At 38.6% G+C, this 22,497-nt stretch overlaps 1 protein-coding gene across 1 annotated transcript; it reads left to right on the forward strand.

The window, feature by feature from the left end:
• The first annotated feature begins 409 nt into the window (after positions 1-409).
• On the forward strand, positions 410-21,754 carry LOC118168306 (reticulocyte-binding protein 2 homolog a-like). Its single transcript, XM_035328580.1, has 19 exons — positions 410-735; positions 888-999; positions 2,622-2,757; positions 3,604-3,832; positions 4,690-4,812; positions 6,198-6,307; positions 7,325-7,406; positions 8,351-8,487; positions 8,619-8,729; positions 11,062-11,133; positions 11,811-11,946; positions 12,379-12,510; positions 16,818-16,956; positions 17,243-17,322; positions 18,175-18,327; positions 19,525-19,627; positions 19,740-19,783; positions 20,385-20,547; positions 21,580-21,754. The coding sequence occupies exons 1-19, from the start codon at positions 688-690 to the stop codon at positions 21,594-21,596; spliced, it is 2,127 nt and encodes a 708-aa protein (XP_035184471.1). The 5' UTR covers positions 410-687; the 3' UTR covers positions 21,597-21,754.
• The last annotated feature ends 743 nt before the right edge of the window (positions 21,755-22,497 follow it).

Consider the following 22,497-nt stretch of genomic DNA (forward strand, 5'->3'; position numbering starts at 1 on the left):
ATTCATATGAAATTAAAAACCTTCTACACATTTATTATATATCTCTAAATATTTCATCTTCTCAAGGAAGGGCTAGTAATTTATATGCATGCATATAGAATTTGCTCTGCAGACAGCAAAATTCAACAGCATCTTTTCTTCCCACAGTGTCTTAGCTGGTGATTTTAACTGCTAGTAAAAACAAAGGAGAAAGATAGGTTTAGTTTTATGCATAAGCCGTGGTGCCCTTGGCAGCATCCATTTAAGAACTGATTTATTTTCCCGGACATTGGGGGGCTTTATCAATCCACCTACAATTCTGTCACACAACTTTATGTGTTTTTTTTTCAGTTGTTTGAGGGCTCCCCCCACCATTGGTGCAGTCTTCAGGTTTTCTCTTGCTCCACCTTCACCCTAAGTGACCCTTCTTGTACCAGCAATTATGAACCAGCAGATGACTTTCTGGTGTTTCTGAAGGCCAGCTATAGTCTCCATTCTTCAGTATAGCTTCAGGCCACATGGAAATAAGGCTCTTCTGTTGCTTTAATAACACCCTTCATTCACAATGGCAGAAGCTGACAGCTAAAACCTTCCCTGCCAGCTCAGCTTTTGCAGCAGAGATGTGGGCAACAGCTTCCTGAAGATTGTTAACAGTCAGCAGCCAAAAGTTTCTAGAGCAACATAGGTTTGGTCAGCTACCTGTAAAAGATGTTACTTGTTATTCTGAAGTGTGAAAGAAAGGAGGAAAGAGAGCAAGTATGAGGAGGGGAAATAAAGTATCTAGGTGTGGAAAATATTCAGTATCAACTAAAAAAAAAACAAATATAAAAAAAACGGTTTTGTAAGGAAGAGGTGCTTTTTCACCTACTGTTTTATTAGTTCTCATTTGTGGGTTTGTTAATTGTCAGGAAGAAATTCGAAGGCACACCATTGAATGCCTAGAAGAAGAGACTATAAAAAACAGCAATCTTCGCTTCAGATTGCAGAATTTTCCAAGAGAGATTACTGCAGAGATGACAGGTAGTACTGACCTAACCAGCTGTGAAAAAGGAAAGAATTGAATTTTCTATACATTTAAACATGTTTGAAATATTCTATAAAATGAATCTTACCGCTAAAGGTAAATTGCTTTTGGTAACTTCTTAACGAACAAAGATGGGTGTTTGTTGATGTTGGACACTGTAAGGGGTTATTCTCTTACAAAACAGTGTAAATGAGAGACGTCTCCACTGAAGACCATGCACGAGCACCTGAGAAGTGACTGGGGAACTGCAGCATTCAGTTCTGATCCCAGCTTTGCTACAGCCTTTCTCTGGTATTTGCAATGGAGCACTTGAGTGCTCTGTGCTGCGAGTTCCCTCCTGTAGGGTAATCATAATAACGATTCCTCACTATTGGGTGGGGTTCATCTGGCCAAAAGCTAATCAATTGGCTCATATGGTTGATAAAGAGAAAGAGGCACTTGGAGGCATGATTCATCTCAAGCTAGAATTGATATTTAAAACAAGTCAGAAGAATCATGAACTTGAAGTGCCTCATTCTCTCCACTGGCTAGGAAGGGATGCTAAAACAACAGCTCAAATGCAGGTGTTGAGAAGAAAATTAAGGTTGAGTTCTATTTCTCTGTTTTTTTCTCCAGGTGTGGTTTCACTTTTAAGATGAATATGCTAAGGCATGCTTTGCTACCTCCCTTCTAACTGCACTGTAGTCCCAAAGGACAGCGGTCAAGTACCTGATCCAGATGAATACTGGGATTTCATCTTCTGGGGAGAAGCAAGGGAGTTGGGTTTGTGTATCTGGATAACCATGAGGCTGTATGGTTGTAAGAGCAGGGGATCAGGGGAGGGATGGCAGGGGGAGCAGGACTTCTTTTGGTGTGCTATGGAGTTATAGAGTTATATCAGCTTTAGATTCACTGTTAAACAGCAGCCAGAGCTTTTTTTTTTTTTTTTCCAGCTGCATCCTGTGTTTGTTGGTTAGTTTCTTACAGCAAGTTTCCTCCCTCACCTTCTCTCTGCCTATAGCACCGGTTGCTATGCAGTCGGTTGTTTGGACTAGCTGCTGCCATTCTGCACTGAGTGTTTTTGGCGTGGGTGGATGTACACTGATGTGGCTCTTATCTCAGAAGCTGAAAGGATGCTGTAGTACAACGCCCATGAACAGAAGAGCTTTATCCACAGCACCTCTTCATGCAGGCTCTTCAGTTTCACAAAGCAGTGGCTGAGGAGAAATGTTACTGAATTTTGAGCAAGGTGTTCCTGTTCCTTCTCCCTGGCTGCTAAAGCTGGTTGTGCAGGAGATTATTTTTTTTTCAGTGAAGTAATTTTTATCAGCTCACTGTAGTCTAGGGAATTTTGTAGACATATAATATGAAAAACAGCAATTGTTCTCTGAGAACACAGTAGACTTTTTCTTGTTGATAGATGCAGATGACTTAAGGAAAATGTGATAAGACTAAATCACACACTTTATTTCAGCAGTTTAGGGGATGTTATTGAGTCTTAGAATCACAGCTATCCCTTGCCAGGTGACAGCGCCTTTAGTAGTGAGCTAAAGATTATGAATCAACCCCTTTGTGCCTTACCTCTGATATGTCTTTTTATATCTAAGAGGCTTCTGTGTGTTTGCTATTTATTTTGTAGCTCTTGTTACTGCAGCACGTGAATCTAGTGCTGCTCAGATAAATCAGCTGCAGTCTGCATTGAAGAGCATTGCTTATGAAATTGAATTACTGGATGAGAAGCAAACCCTTTGTGAAAGACAGAATGCTGCACTGTGGTATGTATTTATTTGAACAAGGAAAGCCATACTGGCGAGATGATTAAGGCGAATTGAAATGTTACCAAAACATGGTGAGTAGTGCTTGTCCCTCACCCCTGCAGCTAGCCGCAAATGTTTCTAGGCAACTCTTTGCTGCAGCAGCAAGCCTGATTTTTAAGATCTTGTTTCTTGAACAGCAGAGCCTGCTTGCTGCTGCCTGCCCCCTGTGGCCCTGATAAGCTTGCTCAGAGAAAACTGGCTGCAGCTTTGCTTCTCACACTGGCAGGGAGAATTTTCTCTTTCAGCAATTCATGTTAAGGAACAAGTACAAAAATTGTAATTTGCAGGTTTGAAAAAAAAAAAAAAATGTGGAAGGAACTCTGAATCAGTAACTGTGATAGAGATCCCTATTCCTTTTTGAGAGCTATCTGAAGAGGATACAGAGACTTGGGAGATAGTTGTTTTCTCCCTGCCAGATTTCATGTTACTGTCACCTTCTGGCATGCTGCTATAGAGCTGTTCAAAAATAAATCACAATGCATTTTCTTAGGGGAAGTCGTCTTCATTCGTTTGGTGCTTGAAAACAGCCCTTCCATTTTTAATAAAACTCGTGGAAAATAATCGCATTGGAAAAAGTAAAACTGCATAACTATCACAATAAATAACTGAAAGCTGCTCCATTAGAATTAAAGGTCTTAGATGGTGCCAGTGGGTGCCAGCCCTTTATATATTTAGGGCTACAGCATGAACTGAGTTACTAACACACGGAGAGGAAAGTATTGATTTCAACAAACATTTGAACCAAATATCTGAATGAATAACAGGAAGTATTATATGCATTTAATTTATTTATTTATTTTCCAGTGAGGAACAAGAATACTTGCAGACACAGCATAAAAGAAGAGTAGACTTGCTGAATGAAAGGATGGCAACAAAAATTAACACAAATGTTCAATTAATTGAGACTTATAATAAAACAAGGGAGACAGAAAGAGAAATAATCAGGGCAAAGGCAGCGTTAGCAGAATTAAAAGAAAAAATAGCTGAAAAAATAAGTAAACTTGAGAAAGAGAATGAAGAATGTGATGGAAAGGTAAAGGTTTTGAAATGTATTTCAGTTTTACAGATGGTTATATAGTGCCAAAAATGAATTGTTGTAAGAAATTGTGCTGAATGTTGGGTTTAGCTTTCTCATACAGAGCTAACTTAGATCTCCATAGCAGCCAAACACAAAAATGACTCTTGTCATTGGGTGTGCACATGCACTGACTGTTTTGACTACTGCATACATGTGCTTCTGTATTTATGTGTGGGGTGTATATGTACACACACAAATGTGCACATCAGAATTGAATGGTATATGGAATTTGCATCTCAGAATGTCATGGCTGTACTGGTTGGCTTTTTTACTGGGTGTGGGATAAATAATCATATGCTGGAATTTCACCCCTCCAGACACACTTCTTAAAATAAAGGTACCTATATTTACCAGCAAAGTCTGTGATAAGTTTTCACTGTTTTTTATTTATTTATTTAATTATTTTATTCCACCCTACTTTCGGTTGCATATATTTGGTATCGTTTCTGAATGCTAACATAAAAATAGATGAATAGATTAAAAGAAAACTTCCAAGTAGAAAATATTACTCTGCAGAACGGGACTGTAGCTGTGTTCCTAGGATTGTGTAATCTGTTTCCTACACTGAAATAAAATCACAAAAACTTTTGAGAGAATAGATCCTAATTTGCATCTTTTATTAATTATTGTTTCTTTTTCTTAAAGAATTTACTCATTAGGTACATAGCTGTGTTTTTTTTTCAGAATTTTTTCTTCCACTGTAAATTTAGTGCTTGCTTAATTTTGCAAGGCTCCAGATGCTTTAATATTAAATTTTAAACAATGCATAGTTAATTGCTCAGGGTGAATTAATTGTATCATTTTTAATGTAGAACAGAGAAATGAAAAACATGCTTGATATTCAGGAGGCAAAAACTTCGGCAAAAAAGGATGAATTTGAAAACTTGAATATAAAATTAATGGACCTACAACATTTGATAAGTCTGAATTCAACAGTAAGTTAAATGCAAAATAGTTTTGATTCATTGTTAGTGCAAAGATCAAAATTTAATTTCATAAGTGGTCAAAGTGGGGGGAATTTAGAGTAAAATGCAAACTCCCTTTTAAGAAGAAAAATGTAATTGACTGGCACTATTGACTAATTACTCAGTTACAAGTATCCGTCAGAAATAGAAGATCCATACAGAATGTTTTTACCCATTTAATGAAATAGTTTGCTACTCTCTATGCTGGTTGGTTTATTCATCAGGACAGACTTATTGGGAACTCAAGAAAAAAAAAAAAAGAGGAGGGTAAGGGAGGGGGGAAGGGCTCAGTGAGAGGGTTACTTGGTCCTCAAGTCAGCTATTTGGAGCTAGCTGAAAAAGAAAAATGACAGTCAAGATATTTGGTGGGCACAAATGTGAAAAAGAAAGGTAATTATAGTAGTTCAAGGCTGACAGAAGGGGAAGAAATTTAGAAAATACTTTGCTCAACTGTTGTGAAAGAATTTGCATTGGAAGGTGTTGAAGAAATCAGAATGAGCAAGGAGATCATGGCGACGGTTGCACAGAACTTCTATGAATGCACTGATTAGAGTAAGGCAGTCCACAGTGGTGGACATGATAACTTTAAGGAGACTCAAGATCTGGACAGTCAAAGCTCATAGTGCTAAAAGGCAACTAAGCTTTCTTTGTCTACCATTTATTTAACATTGGCTTTCAGATCAACCCTGCCTACTTTGGAACTGCTTTTCTCTTTTCAGTGGGATAACTTACCAGAGAAAAGTAAGGAAAGATCATTGTCCTTACCTTTTATGATTTCTTGCAGTGTTAGCTCAAACTGTGTGCGTTCAGCTTAACATCTGCTAAGTTACCTGAGCACTATTGATAGCAGCCATACGACAAAACTTAGACTTGTGTGATAAGGTGATCCAAACTGAGATTAAAGCATCATTTGCTGCCCTAGCTTTGCCAACTTCTGTTAGAAGCATTGCTGCCTTTCGAGTAACAGTCATTTCTGCCTATCACATTAGTGAAAATAACGGAATTGTGCACTGAGGTGCCCTTAAATGACAGATTTCACAGGCTAATTTTTGAAGTTTCTTATCTTACCAGCCTGCATTGATTTATTTATTTTTAACCCCTTTAAGTGACTATATGCAAAAAATGCAGCCTTAACCACTGTTTCCTCAGCATTCTTGCTTTGCAGGCAGTAGAAATTTTGACTATGAAATCTCAGACTATCTAGAACATAGTAGAGGAGCATCTCATTCAGATGTTATGATTTATTTATTTCTTAATTAAAGAGTAGTGGTAGTAAAATAATTAATGATCTGCTGTTTTGAAAAATTATTTTATTTCGGCATAGTCTGCTCTTTTATTTATTGTTTTCTTTACAGGCTATATGTAATGAGAGAATTCTCATAGCAAAACTGAAAAATGAGAGTGAGCGTTTGGAAGAAAAAATGAAATTTAAAAAGAGAGACATGCTGGGGGACTTGGAAAAGAAGTAAGAATTATTAGATGATTCAATTTGATATTTCTGCTCTACCTGCATTAGTGTTTTCACTGGAAAAGTTTGCACCAGCCATGTTCTATAAAGCATCTGAATTATTTACACTGTAAAATAGGTAACAAATCCAAGGTGTCTCTGTATAAATATATTTGTGTTAGCTTCAGTGGGAATACCATAAAGACTCGGAGGATAGCTGGGGTTAACCCGAATTAGCTATCAGGGAATAAATATTCCCTAACAGTGCCTTTTGGACTAGAGCTGTGCTCAGTTAATGTATGTGGTAGATGTGTCAGCTGTTGCTCTCTGCACATGCTATCATCTTCCTGTCAGCCAGAATGCTTACTTGCTATGCACAGAGACTATTTTTTCTGTTATGTTCCCTGAGGTGCAAAGTGTCGCAAATGATGTGAATAAGCAAAATAACCTGAATGTTGTTCTATGGGATTGTTTACTACACCCGTGGAGCTCAGTGTGGAGATCCTCAATTTAGCATTACCCAGGCTAGCTCCATAGCTGCTTCTCCTCTCTTCCTCTGTATCAGATTCCTTTCTTGAAGCACTTCTTCAGGTAGACTTGTGCTTCTTGTATGACTCCCAGTTAGTATAGTAGGCAAAGGAAATCCATGCTCAGACTTCCCCTTTTTAACCTGTACAATGTTGCTGGTAGGATTTATTTACTGGAAGTCCTGCCTGCTTGCTCTTTTAGTGCATTTTTGATCACTTTGTGCATAGAATATATTGCTGACCAGCCTTCCTTGGCTTGTCTTTTAAGATCTAGCAATAGAGAGCCTAGTAGTTCTGTATGTCCTTACCTTCTTTGCAGTTTTTGCTCGTCAGATGTATTACAGGGAAATAATGAATAAGAATATCTGAATGGAACAGAGCTCAAATGCATGCAGACATTTACATAACTTACATTCATATGAGGGGCCTGAGAATAAGAATGCGTAGCTTTTAATAATCTTGTGTTAATACCCCGCCTAAATATGCCCATGTTGGCTTTGTTTAATAGAAATCAGCTTGATTCTGAATTACTGCTTTTACAATCAAAAATTGCACAAGAAAAAGAAGATTTTGATAAGGAACTTGAGAAGGTAAGAGATCTTTATTCTGGCTCAGAGTTCTTACTAGGCTAGGTCTTGATAAAGCTTTCAATAACAGGCCTGTGCAAAGTGTGACATGAAACGCTTTAGGTGCTCTGTTTTGGCCATACCTCTGTGTTTGATGAGTGCAAGCAGGTAGAAGAGGCACAACCATTTGCAGGACATGTAGCCTTCTGCTCTGGACTCTGGGGGTAGTGCTGGAGGTAGTGGTGAGATCTGCTCTTCAACCAAGACCCTGGGCAGGTGTTAACATACACTTAAGGGGCACTAAGAGGTGGGGTGAACTTGAAGGTGTGGTCTTGTGAGCTGGCATGTAATGAAATACAGAGGGTTGTGAGATTAGGGTGTTGTTTGGGGAGCAAGTATATGCTCACTAAGAGAATGGGCAGACAGATGTAGGCAGGAGGATGGCAGTAAGATAGCTCACGAGGATGAGGATGGTATCCTGGTCTGGAAAGTTGTGTGAGGAGTTTTCATAGTGATTCTTGCTGATTTAGTCCATTATTTCTTACATTGCTATTAATGTGTGGAAAAGGCCACTAGTGGAGGCACTCCATCTGCCAGACCCGTGAGGGAAGGGCAGCTGCCTGAGACTACTGTTACGCGGACTGCACACAGCTTTCTGGGGATTGTTTCCAAGTTACATTCACAAACTCTCCTCTAGATGTGCACACACCAGAAAAGGTGTCAGTCCATTAAAACCTCTGCCCTGCTGGCATTAGGCAGTGCTGGGTGGGAGCCACATTCTCCCCATCCCACACACACCTCCCCTGCACTTTACTGCACTCCCACCAGCCCAAGCCAGGACCCCAGTCACCTGCTTCCTACTTCCTTTCTCTCTTGTCTTCCTGCCCATTCTCCTTCAGCCCTGACCCGTGACTTCCCTCCACATTGATATTGCATGCCCTTGTTCTATGATATGTCCTTATTTCTAGGCTAAGGGGTATCTACAGAATGCTGAATGCCTGAATAAAAAACTTAAATCAGAAAATAAAGCTGCACGCCAAAAGTTTGAACAAGCGCTGAAAGAAGAAAAACACTGGGCTAGAAGAAGGGACGAGATGAAGGCAAAGTAGGTTTCAACTGTCAGCTTTTGGATACAGATATTTCAAGTTTGTCATTTTATGACTAATGCTTTTCTTGCTACATTGTGAGATCATGTTTCTGACGAAGAATCTAACATTTTTTGTTTTCTTCTGGTAGATTGAAGAGATTATCTACTTTGTTGGATGAAAAGCTTGAATTTCTGGCAAATCTTGTGAGGGAAAGGAAGAACCTAGAGATGGAAATTGAAAATCTTGAAGACAGCCTGCTGTATGTAATCTCTCAATATTGACAATAGTAAATGATCTCAGTGCCATTTACTCAGGAGCAAAGCTGGTGTGAGAGATTCTGCAATGTAACATTCAGTAGGGAAGTTAAATGGCTTTATGAACTATACTAGCAGGCTGGTGTGAAACTTCATACAGCTGCCAGTTATCCAAAGTCAGTCTGCGGTTTCTTATCACCAGGTGAGGCATATACAAATAACAACGATAACTGAAGCAGTGCAGAATGTGAAACTTCACAAACAGTGGTGGTGACTGCAAACTACATAACGGCGGTCTTGCTCCAAGCCACTAGCATTTTATGGTAGTATCTGAGAAAGTCTGCTTTTACTTGGATAAATCTAAATAAGCACAGATTTGCAGCCTGCACAAAAGTGCCCTGAATAAGAAATTTTTGGGTGTGTGGTCAGAGCAGAACAGCTTTCATGCGCCCTATGCAGTGGCATATGGCCGGGAGGAGCATGGCCAAAGCACTCTCTCTTAGCGTGTAGCTGGTAGAAGAGACTTTGGACTTTGCTGCCATAGGTGAGGGCATGCCCATGTGTACTGACCCCAGACATCCTGCACTAGATCCAGTTTGCCTATTTGCTAGAGAATTAGGACAGGAAGGCTGAACATTGTACTCTAACAATCAAATTCTCTCATGTAAGAAGGGTAATCCTGGCAAAGAGGAGAGCTTTTCTTTTTCTCTCTGCTGGAGAGTCATCCTTTGCAAGATAAAGAGAAAAGGTTCAGCCAATTAATGTCCCACAAACATAGCAGTGCCAAATGCTTGCATGCACTCTGTATTTTGAGTGCCACCAGTTGTCCTGGTTCTGTGCAGTATTTCATGGTGTGGCACTAGAGGGGCTGTGCTCCTAGGGTCTTTCTGTTCTCTCTTTAAATCCTCCTGAGGAATGTTTTTGTTAATATTGAGTTGTCCTACTTATGAATATAATCATAGATGAAATGGAAGAAAAGAATTGCTCACCTCCCTTTTCATACTGAACACGAAAACATACAATACATTCATTCTGCTTTGTAGAAAAAGAAGTACATTTCTATTTTGATAGGAGCAGTGTCTTCATTTTTCCTGACAAAGGAGATATTGTTGCCATGTAAATGTGGAATGCAAATAAGACCATGAGGTAGCCATACACTGCTGAAGAGGACAAGAACTTGTGTGAAGTGCAATGAAGTATACAGTATACAGCATATAAAACTAAATTAAAAATATACTGAGGTGAATAATCGTCACATAGTATCTTGACACTAATTGGATAACTACACTAATGATAGGAAAGGAAAGTTTTAAGAGTTTTCTCCCAGAGTCAATCAGCTCCTAATTTCAGACTTTTAAACTGGCATACATCAAACTATGCAAAATGTACCACAGCTCTGACCTCTTAGAAAAACTAATTGAAAAAACCCCTCTTCCAAGTCTCTGTCATACTTTTTTTTTAGGTTTTTATTTTATGTTTGTACGTAGTAGCCTTGTTATTTGACCCTTCACTGGCCTCATGAGAAATAGCATCCCTATATATCAAGTCCCAAATAATTTAATTTCAATGTATGACACACAGACCTCCCAGACAATTTTACAGGACCACCAAAGAATTGTTTGGGGCACACTTCACTACTGTTAAAATGTCTTGGAGTGCTGGTTTGATACTTGTAAGTTTTGTGTTTGGAACCATAAGACCTTTGGAAGAAATTCGTATACCACCTCTTCGTAAATGTTTCTAGGGTTTGGAGCAGGTGCTTCCCACCACCTTTGTGTCTTGAAGGAGTGAGAAACAGTTTTCACACTGCTGACCTTTTTTATTATATTGAACTCTCTTGGAATGTGTTGAATACATATAAAATTCATGCATTTTAATTCTTACCACACATAATACACTGAAAAGGCATACTAAGAAATTAAATTGATTTGTCCATATGGCTGGAAGTTCTATGTCTGAGCATACTCTTTTTTACTATTTACTACTAATACATTAGAATAATTGTTCATTTCTGAAACATCTGCTCTTGTGCTTTTGTAATTATTTATTGTTTCTGACTTGAAAAAGGTCTCCTGGATCTGCCTGGGTTCCTATCAAGACACTATTAATTTGAAGTTGATGTTTCTAACCAGAGAAACAATATGTAGCACACAGCTATGGTTGAACATTAGTATGTATGTATTTTTGAGATATGACCCACAGGTATTATCTCCAACTTGTAAATGTTGGAGGTTGGTTGGTGGGAAGGAAATTTTGAAAAACTCCACTAAAAAAATGAGATAAAGCGCTCTGCAAATGCTCAGCATTATTTCTGAAAGTTTCCCTTTTTTTTCCCAGAATATCAAAGGAGATGTATGCAAAGGAACTGGCATCTCTAGAGCAAGATTTGAAGACAGAAAATAAGATGAGGTACAACTAACTAGTAATAGGGCATTGTGTCCTTAAAAACAAATAGCATATTAATGAATTACTACACCTTGTTACTGCTCTTATACCAGTGTTATAAACCTAAGGCCTCACTATGTAAATATCCAGTGATATTGTTGAAAAAGTTACTCTAAAATCTTCCTCTTTTGATAGCTGAGAATCTTTTTTTCATATCTAGTTTGCATTTTGATGTAGATAGTTGTTTCTACATCAGTGCTGTCATTTTATCCTTCTCATAGTTTACAAACCCTAGCAATTTATTAACATGAAATCATGTCCCTTCCAGCCTTGCAACTTGCTAAGCAAAATTAGCCAAATTATATGGTCCAGACTTACTTAAACTATTTTTAAGTACCTTACAGAAGCACTTAAGTGAGAGTAGTCTCCTGAAGATTCCTCCTGTGTGTTCAGTATAGGCAATTTTAAATAGAAATTCAGAGGTTTTTTTGTTGTTGTTGTTGCTGTTTTTGGTCTTTATATGCATCGCTCCTAGATTCTGTCAGGATACCAGATTTCTTGCTGAACCACTTTGATCATAGTCCTGAAGTTACAGAAGATATTTTGAGTTTTTCAATTGCTATGCCTCTGACAATGCTATGTCTCCCTTCAGTGTTTTTCACCTGGTTTCAACTTTTTTCTGCTTATGTATCTGTCACTAGATTAATGCTTCAGTGGAAGCTACTGTACTTAAAAAAGCAGAGAAAACTCTTTTTCTCAGAGGAGGAGAATATAAGCAGAAAAGCGAGGGAAAGGATAGAGGCTGTTAAAAAAAGGCATGCTGAACTACTTCTAAAGGTATGTTAAACAGCAGATATTATAACCCGTGACATTCAGTGTTACACTGAGTTCATGCTGTACTTACTTAGTACCTAAGTAAGTAGCCTCTAAAGTTCATTGCAAGCTATTAAACATGATATAAGGTCTAATGATCTTCAATATATAAAGATAGGTTTGGACATAGTGCTAGGCAACTGGCTTTAGGTGGCCCTGCATGAGCAGGGAGGTTGGACAAAATGACCACGAGACGTCCCTTCCAACCTCAACCATTCTGTGATCTGACCTTAATTCCTATTAATAACAATTCAGAAGCAATTATTTATCTCAGCAGATACTGTGCTTTAAATGCAGGCTGCTCTCAATTTGTTCTGATTGCTTATTTCCTAGTGGTCCAGGTAGACACTATGTATTTTAGAAATTACTCACCTTTGTTTTGTTTTCCATTACGAGACTGAAGACCTTGAGAAAGAACTTCTTCAGTCTGAAAACCGAATCAAAGCACTGAGTGAGGAAGCAATTAAGAGGGAAAATGATTTCAGGAATTATCATGAAGATTTCACTAACAAAATAAAATGTCTGGAGGTAAGGTTTGCTAGTTTTTTGTTTGTTTGTTTTAACCTTGGAAAGATTTCTGGTGGATGAATTGGCAGTGTTTGTTGAACCACATTGGAGCGTAGCTCCAATAGCTATGCTCCAATGTGACCCATCTGTCAGTAACTGTTTCAAGAAATTTCTTTTTTTTTGTTTGTTGTTGTTGGGATTTTTTTTTTTTTCACTGTTTATTTAATGTTCAAAAGCACTTACGATGAGATCCTCAGATTATGGAGACCCTAGAAGCAGCACACACCCATGTGTATATATTCATGTACAATATGGGCACCAACGTCAATAGAATCCCACTAAGTGAATATACTTCTCAGAAGGGCTGCCTCCCATTTTAAAATAAATATATATGCAGGACCAATTCAGTCATGAGATGCATCCAGTTTAGCTACCCTATGTGTAACTTGTTAATGTGGAATTTGTTCTGTCATTTTTGGGTAAACAGGCCAACATGTGTAGAAATACGACAGCTTGGTTTTAGACATTGTTCAAATTCTACTCTGAATTATTGTTGTTGCAAATCTATGGGAGTGATTGGTGGTGTGCGATACATAACCCGAGGCTGCTTACTGTTGGTATTCTTTCAAACACTGATGAGCTTTCTTTCCCAAAGAAAGTAGGGCATGGAAATGCTGAATATGAACTATGCGGAGCTTTCAGAAATTTCAAGTGCTTCTCCGATCTTTGCTATGCAGCATATGCCCTGTCCCCAGGGAAACTGTCTGACTCTTGGTCAACAGTGTGATTCGAAATAGGATAAACCTGATGCCAGGAATGTAGGAAGTATCTATATATCTTATGTGAGAAAGGTATATTTAGAGAAGGCCTTGGGGATTTTCATCGTTTATCTGGTGGAGAGGTTATGATTCTAACTGCAAGACAGTTAGGGCCATGTTGTTACTCAAGGTTTCCTAAAAACCAGGCCTGAGATTGTCACTGAGAAGTAAATAGTTGTGCTGGATTCATTCTCCCACTCTTTCTGGCAGTTGAACTATTCAGAATATACAAAGTCACTGCTAAATATATATTGACTCCCATTCTGTCTTTTCTTTAATATAATCCACACTAAAAGAGTTTTTCCCACATCTAATACAGTGCTGAGGAAAGCATTATCAGAGGGTTGCCCTTTCCTTCCTGGCCTGGACAAAGTAGGTTTGGAGTAATTGTAACTATTATTTTCATTCAATTATATGCTCTACCTTTTTCTCCTTTAAAAAAAAAAAAAAAAAAAATTACTGTTTTTCTGCCATTCTTTCATTTCCTACCATTTTGATGAAACAATTGTAGCTGCTTTCTTTTCTTCCCTATTTTCCTTTTGGGGAATAAATTCCTCTGTAAATGCTTTCAGCATTTTCTTGCACTTGTAAAATGACTTTTTGACTGTTGTCTCATGGAGGCAGTCTGCGTAAGGGGAATAATTTCCTTTATAAGAGTAATGACAGATCCTATGCTGATTTATTCTGCTCCATCAGGAGCATCCTGCTGATGCATGGTGTCAAAGTACTCTGTAGAAATGAGGCTTAGATCACCTTTCTTTCTCTGCCTTCTTAATATGCTAAGGGTGCCATTTCCATTTCATCTGTTCTCCTCATTTTCATTTTTTTTTTGCATTCTTTTTGTCCTTCCTTCTTCTACAGTCCATTAAAAAACAAAACAAAAACAAAGCAAGAAAAAAAACAACAACAAAAAAAAAACAGCAAGAAACGCCACCACCACCAAAACTTATGAGCATATCCAAACATCTATACTTTGAGATTTTTCTGGTAGTTCTACTCCTTGTTCACACAACTGGATATGATTTTCCTGACTTCAGAGTCTCACGGGGACCAAAAACATGTAGTGCAGCATTTGACACGAATGCTGTGTAAATAAACAAGTTCAGTGTCCCAGCGTTACTTCACATCCTGGGCCCAATTTAATTTCTAGTATGGCTTTATTTCTTGTGTATCATCTCGTCTCTCTCTTAACATCATTCTTCAAGTCCTTCTGTCTGTATAGGCTGTTCCTGTTCTCCCTTTCCTTGTTTATACCTATTGCAGCAAAAGAGGATAGATGTATTTTTCCACTGAAAAGTAGCTTAACTCCTGACTTGCATTCCTTTTGCCCTAACCAAGATGAGATTACACTATGCCGAGAGATGCTCATATACAGAATTAGACTTTTTGTTTTGCTTTAAAACCAAACATCAGATTTTTTTAAAGCTAAGGAATGAGGCAGAAAAGGATTAAAATGTACAAATTTTTAATGGTATTTAGGTGATGATTTGCTTAGTCTTTTAGATCTGATAGTTCTCCTTCCTCACATTGATATAACACAAAGATTCCCAGGCTGGTAAGCCCTGTTGTAGGAGGATGTACCTCAGATTCAGAAGCAGTGTTGTTACATTTGTCTTTAGGAAATATTAATATGATTTTAAAATAGGCTTATGGTTGTGCATGAAGCAACATGATATATTAAACTGCAGAATTAAATGCTTCCAGGAAAGCACCCATGAAAGCACTCCATATTGGTGGTAAAAGGGATAAATAAATAAATAAATAAAATGCATTTGTTTCCCATCATTTATGGGTTAGCAGAATCAATTGCCTAGTATAACCAATGCCATTTAGAATAAATAATGCTAGTATCAGAAAGATAACACCACAGGCTAGGATAGGGAAGGAACCAGTTAGGAATTGTGCCGAGAGAACTCAGATGTCTTCAGATCATCCAGGTCTGACAAAGTTCACTTTCAGGTAGTTAAGTTGCTGAAGCCATTTCAGAGCTGTTCATGATTTAACTACACATCAAAAACAGGTGAATCTCAAATTTTCTTCAGTTCCCAGAACAGCCATTCTGGGTAACACACAAAGTTGATCCTACGAGGAGCCTGTCTTCTGCAGTGAACAATAGTGCTGCTTGGAAAAGTAATGTAAGAACAGTCAAATATAGAACAGCCCTTCTTCCGTAGTAGCTCTGTGACAAATTAAGTGTCAGGAACTTCTTCAGATGGAGATGGTATCTGCATTTAATAGCTTTTGATGGAATTTTATGCTATGCTCAATCTTCAGAGTAATATTCTTCTGTCACTGATTGCTAATTTTAGCTCACATATACATTTATCCTCCATAACAACATGTAATTTTTTTAATAAGAACAAAAAAATCTTCGGTTTTAAACCTGCTGTCTTAAACGTTTATCATCATCTTGCAGCTTTATGTTCTGAGAAGCAGTGAATAGCTGCTGTCTTCTCATCTTCTCCAACAAAGGCATGTGATTTTACACACCTTTTATTGCATGTCCCCCCAGTTGTCACTTCTCAGGGCTGAAGAATGCTGGGTACAAAAACGGTTGGAAAGATCATCCTACATAATAGTTACTCATCATTTACTGACCAAACAGAATAATGTTCTCGGTTAGTTTGAGGGAGTTTTCTCTCACACTGGAACTCATCTCTATTTTCCTTGACCCAGGTGATAGGACCGAGTGAATGTTTATCACATCTGCAGAGGACAGACTCGATAAGAGTGGGAGCACCCTCTGCAGGACAGAACTAGAATTCAGAATGATTTTGGCAAATTGGAGAAGTAATTTAGGGGAACAGAAAGAAGGCAAAGGAAAAAAAAAAAAAAAAAGTAACGATAAAAAAATGTGTATTTGTGTGCTTAGGTATAAACAGTTGTTCTGTACAAACGCATCACAGGAGAGGTCTTCAAGCCTAGCAGTGATAAATAGGACTAAAGCTGACAAGCTGAACATAAGTCAGCACAGATGTGTAGTAATGAAAAAGAGAAATATCGAACTGGTCTCTACAAAGTGGCATGTAAGTTAGCATGGCATATAATGAAAGTCTGCAGCTCCAGCCAGTTTTCCATTTAAAATAAGTAAATCTAAGAAAGACAGTAGCTGCTAAATAAATAAAAATTAATAGCAAGATGACAAACTTCTCCTTGTCCACTTGTTGAGACAAATAGCAGGCAACAGAGTAGATTGAACTTAAGAAAAGTTAGAGCCAAAGAGATCACTGACAGCACAAATTGCAAAATCCTGGAATCAATTGTCTGAGACATGATATCTCTGCCACTGGAGTTTTTAAGGACAAGTCAAACATCTGTCATGGGTACTTAGGTCTAATTGATTCTGCTGTAGAGCAGAGAAATGGACTAAGATGACCTCTTGGGATCACTTCCAGTATTCCTTTCTCTGTTTTTTGTTTGTTTGTTTGTTTTTCCCTTGGTTACATTGAATTATTTATGCATTAAATGCTGCTTAGAAAGATTATTGATTAATATTTAGTTTCATTAAAGAATGACATCAAAACTGCAACTGAAAATCTGCTTAAAAAAGAACAAGAATTAAGTGTAAGCAGGCTAACCTTGGAAGAAACCCAGAAAGAAAAAGAAGAGAAGTATACAAAATATGAAGAACTGAGGAAATCATTTTTAGGTAAGCGTTAAGTAGCTCCTCTACATAGCTGAGCTTTCCCTTGGTATTTCTGAAAACAGCATGTCATAGACCTTTGTCTGCTCAGGTGAACTATGAAACAAATATAAATCAAGCTTTTGGCAACAATTAGAATCTGTAGACATCGCTATAACATAAATATGAAGTATTTTGAAATGCCAGACCAGTCAAACAGCTCACTTACTATAGAACCTAGTTTTCTTTATAACAGTTTAACTTTAATGTTCAGTCATTATATTGTCTTAAAAACCCTTTCCCTGCTTTGTAGAAAAGAAAGATGAAGAGTTAGGACTCAAAAGAGCCATTCAGCAGTCGATCAAGACTACTAGGAAGCTCAAGGAGGACATGGTAACAGTTAAAACTTAACCCCTAGTTCTTTAAACGTTTCACCAGCAGCTTTTTCCTCCCAGTAAAAAAGAGGAACCCATGGAGATGGGAAGACAGGCTGGGGATGTGCCTTCCTTTGTCTTGCCATGTTCCTATCTGGTGGATGCCTAACCAGTCTCACTGTGTAGCAGGGCCATTTGTCTAGGGCTGTGGGCATCAGGCAGCCTGGCCAGAACTTGCTTCAGGTGGGCTATACATCCTAGGCAAACATCAGATTGCTTTTGCTTTCTGTTTCTCTGGCAGAACAATGCTTTCAGGTGGAAAAGGAATGTAGTTGCATCTTCTGGGGTTAATGGGAAGATTGAAGTGTCTTGAGTTACCGAAGGGCATGAGAGAAACTTGATAAACTACATAAAGGGCTCTGTTTTGAACTTGATCAGATTGCAGGATCCATGCCCAAGTGGCCTGGTAATGGGCAAATCTCTCTGACTGTTCCATAGAAGCTACGTGACCACAGAAACTGTCTCTGTTCAGACTTCTTTCTCCAACCATATTAGAATAGGCGTAGCACAACAAAACATTTGTGTACACCTGAACAGCCAGTGACAGTAATGGGATGCTTCTGTCACTGTGTGGCCTTACAGCAGGAAGGTCACTTCGTGTCAGAGCTGGTTCCTTTCTTGAGGACCATGAGCTATCACTTACCCTCTCTGTATCTCTTCCTCCTTGTTGATAAGAGAGTACAGATACCTATCTCAGATGTTACCTTGAAAATTTTAACTGAAAGGTGCCATGTAGTAAAAACTCTTTTCACTTTAAGTAACAAAATCCTGTGTAAAGGTCAGGTAGCAGTGAAGAGTTTGTTATTTACAGCTGGAGCTAAGGAATAAGCTGAGGATCAAGCGTGATGCTGCAGTTAGTCAGCTGAAGAATCAAACAGAGAGTATGAAGCTGCTGGAAAGAGACATCTATGAGATCAATAGAAAACTTGACATTGTGAACACCGAGAACTGCAGATTCAAATTAGTGAGTATATTGAAGCTTAACAATATTCATTCCCAATATGAAGGTCTCTGTTCATTTTTTATTTCACAGAAAACTATCCATGGAAGATGATGAAACACGAACACCGCAGGGCAAACTGTCTTGTAAAGGAATGCGTAGATCTGTGTTTACGTGGGAGGGAAACAAAGAGGAATATCCAACCACAAGGCATCTGCCTAAGGCATAATCAATATCACATACCTGCTGCCTTCAGTCAGGGATTGTAGGAAAAAGCCTTTCTGCCACATGAGATGAAAGTGAGATGTAGAATAGGCCTGTTTTGTTTGGAATACCTGCTTTTGGAAGATTTCTGTATACTTTTCAGACCCTGGGCTATCAGAGCAGTAGAGTCTCCTTCCCCATAAAATATATGAAGGATCCTAAAGTGGTCTTATTGCCAGCTGTTTTCAGGCTGCCATCCAGACTTGAACCCACATTTGCACAGCCATGTGGACTGAATTTCTGAGATGATGTAAACCCTGTGCACTGTTTGGTGCCTGCAAGCACAGCTCTACTGCTGCAAGTAGTGAATCTGTACATGCTAATGCTGCAGATGCTGGGTACCAGCGACTACATAGCTCTGATTATATCCTCATGGACAAAAAGGCTTCACTTAGAGACAAAACCCCTGGTTACACTACAAATCTCTCTCTCCTTGTGTTCAGTTCACTAACAGAAGCTGAGAAGCTTTTTCTGTTGCCTGTATTGCACCAGGAAGTGCTGTTTATTGTGTCTGACCTGGGCTAACACATTTCAGCCAAACCTGGGACAGCACAAGCTGAGTGCCAGTAATGATCCAATGTGAAAGAGTCCATCCTATTTTGGGGAAGAGAGGAAGAAAGTGTCTCGATTTGGATGTGACCTGTGGTGGTCTGGCTGTTTTCAGCATCACAGCCCATTTTACTTGGAAGCCTAAACATGCTACCAAGGCTTGTGTTGATTTTGACAACTGTTAACATTTAATCAACAAGATGAAATGGATGCTGTTGTTGAGAGGAAGCATGTCCGGAGGAATACATTAACCTTTGTATTTCTGTAAGTTAAACACCAGCTTATTCTTGCTGACCTCTAGAAAAAGTGAAACTGTTTGGAAATTGTTTAGAGAAGTTAGCAATGGTGGCAAGTAATGATGGGCTGTACATCCTAGGCAAATCCTCAGATGTAATTATTTTTTTACAGTGCAATGTGCAGATGAAAGAAGATATTTTTGCAATGAAGTCTGAAGCAGAAAACCACAAGTCAGCAGCAGCCAAAATTCTGAATGACCTAGCAGTGCTTCACGGTAAAGTGTTGATAACTATGTCAAAACAAAAAGTAATATTTTTAAATAATATCTTTCAGTCCTTGTGTCTTTTTCAAAGAACAGTCCAGTTTAACTGTTGACTCTGTTGTAGATCTTCTTCTGAAGGCATGGTCAGAGGACAGCTTTATTCAAAAGGTGAATTTCAGTTGTCTATCACACTATTTTGCATAAATACATTTCACTTGTGATGTAAAAATGATTTCATGTTGCAAATAGGGCACTACAATTTTTGAATTTGTAAAGGGGCAAAGTATTAAACCCGTGGTTTCTAAAGTTACATATATTTTTTCCTGATATTGTTCCTTTTTGCTTGTCTTTCTGATCCTTACTTAAACCTGTGCAGTCTCCCTGTATCTGCTAACATTCTTGCTTCTCCATGCTGATCATCAACCTTGTAATATTTTTCCAACTGAAAATGGGCCTTCATTTTCAACAGGAATTAAACCAAACTATCACATGATGAAGTTTTTCACAAGTCCTTCCATTAGAAAGGCAAACTTTTTTTCTTTCTTCCTTTTTTTTTTTTTTTTTTCTTTTAACGCAAGGATTGGAACATTATTGAAAGATTTCCTTTGGAAATGGTGGTCTGGTGTCTAGTCAAGCTTTGAGAAAACAAGATAAAATAACTTTCTCAGCATTCTGTGTTTTTGTTCATTGTTGCTGTTATTGTTGTGTTTTTTTGTTTGTTTGTTTTTTCATTTTGAGAAAAAAGGAGTTTTATCTCTTGTCATTACAGGAATTTCTGGAGAACGAGCAGGAAATTCTGAATGCAGTGACAGCCCTAGCAACAAAAATTCAACGTCGAGAGGAAAAGATTGGTGATATTAATAGCAGGCTACAAAATAACCTGGAAGGACTGGATTCTTTGTTTGAAAAAAAATCTAGAATGGATGATCACTGTAAGCTACACCAAACTTTTTCCTCTATTTTTTTTCAGTCCGAGAGAAGTTCTGCTGAATATGTTAATTTTTAGTAGCTTGTGACAAAATACGGGTAGTACAGCTGGGTTAGATCAGCTCACTCTGCTCTAGATTCAGATTTAGTGGAACAGTCAGTGCATTTTTTTTAGACAAACTAGCCATGTTTTATCACACAGCCTGGATATTAACCTTAATTTCCTCTTTCTAAATGGTTGTGAGGGGGCTGTAAAATTGTCTGAGCATCACTGATCTTTCCAGAATTATGTTTGCTTTTCCACAAAGGATAAATAAAACCAACAAACTCCAACTCCTGCAGCTTGTTGTCATACGGTTACCACGGTAGGACTACATGGTTAATTAATGTTTATGTTGTCTAGAATTTTACCTGTGGGCAATTTGTGCTGCTGTTTCCATTTAAATGAATGACATTCTATACTGCTGTCTAGCAGAGGTATGGGGTGGTGCTGTTATACAGGGGCCTTAGATGTATACACTCCGAATTGCTTGCTTCAGGTCCTCATTTTAACTCAAATCCTGTAGATTTCTGCTTTTCTTGCTGGTTCATAGAGGCCTCGTTGTAGAGTCGCAGGTTTGGTCACTGTATGACATCGCCTTGGCACTGAATGTTGTAAATTGGAGGGGCTGCAGCACTCAGGATGCTTTGAAGTAATTGGGGCTGGGTTATATGACAGGAAGCCAGGAAGGGGGGGATTTATAGAGGAAGGGAATCTCCCTGGAAGGAAGCCAGGCAGAGGGGGGAAGGATGGTGAGCATATAGCAGAAGAGTCCCCCAGTTCATCTGAAGGCCAAGGTCAGTATTATTTTGTGGGTGAAATGTGCAGGGCAGGCTTTTCATAAGGAGCCTAGAGAAACGTTGCTTGATCCTTCAAAACTGCAAATATTTATTTAGCTGCATCTGTTGAACTCCTTGACTGCCGTTACTTTTTTATTTTTAATGATAGTGAGAGAAGAGGATTAAAAAAAGCTTTTACTTTGCATTTTACATTCCAGGTTTTGCTGAAGGCTAAACCCCTGAGGCAAGAAGGAAGGTCAGTGCCATGCATGGTTCACAGGCTTTCTATAAACTCTGCTTTTAATAAGTCTCTGATTCTTTAGCCTTTAAAATACTCCTTAGTACAGCTAATGTTACCTCAGCATCATCATTACTATTCTTTTTAAAAATATAGGGTCCAACTTTTAAACCTAACATACGTAGTCTGCATGTGGAAATGCACATGGAAGCATACAGTCCTCAGTACTGCACCTTTGTGGAAGGCTCTTCCTGCCTGTTGCTGCTCACATGCCTTCTGTGTATGTACTGATGTGGCAACCATGCAAAACCAGACACAAAACTGTGTTTAGGACATTTTTAAAGGAAAACACACCTATGAATCTGTCAGTTATGTATCTGGTATCTTAACGTATGGACTTTAAGAACAGACTTTCAGTTCTGTCCTCTACATCTGTATGGCTGCAAACTGCATTTTCTATGTAGCAGTGTAGATAGAATTTGATTTCCTTAAGGAGATAATCTCTAAAGAATCCCTTACTTCTGCATACAAGGTGGGGTTTGTTTGCATGCTTTTTTTAGAAGCGGCAAACCTTTCAATTTCAAGTATGTATCAGATCTAAAAAATTAAAGGTTCTTGAATAGAGCAGCGCGCCACCTGGAGGCAGGCTGGCTGAGATGGCACCCACGCAACCCCCGAGCTCTCAGCAGGCTCTGTCCTTTCCCACTGAGCCAGCAGGGCTTTACTTTGGAGTGGGTCAGCCTTCGCCATGTCAGTAGGTAATACACTGGAAAGGTCACTACTGTCACAGATAAGTATGGGAAGATGCACTACTATTTCTGCTACTGCTGCCAACAAATTGTTGTTGAGAAAATCTGCCTAGAATTCTTCCTTCAACATTCAGTCCTGCAGTGCTGCT

This window comes from Oxyura jamaicensis, chromosome 5 (genome assembly GCF_011077185.1).
Source record: "Oxyura jamaicensis isolate SHBP4307 breed ruddy duck chromosome 5, BPBGC_Ojam_1.0, whole genome shotgun sequence".
Lineage (NCBI taxonomy): Eukaryota > Metazoa > Chordata > Aves > Anseriformes > Anatidae > Oxyura > Oxyura jamaicensis.

Coding starts and splice junctions, on each gene's coding strand:
- LOC118168306 (XM_035328580.1), top strand. CDS start 688: ATGTTACTTGTTATTCTGAAGTGTGAAAGAAAGGAGGAAAGAGAGCAA. Junction 2,758..3,603: donor AGACAGAATGCTGCACTGTG/GTATGTATTTAT, acceptor TTTATTTTCCAG/TGAGGAACAAGAATACTTGC. Junction 8,488..8,618: donor AGGGACGAGATGAAGGCAAA/GTAGGTTTCAAC, acceptor TTCTTCTGGTAG/ATTGAAGAGATTATCTACTT.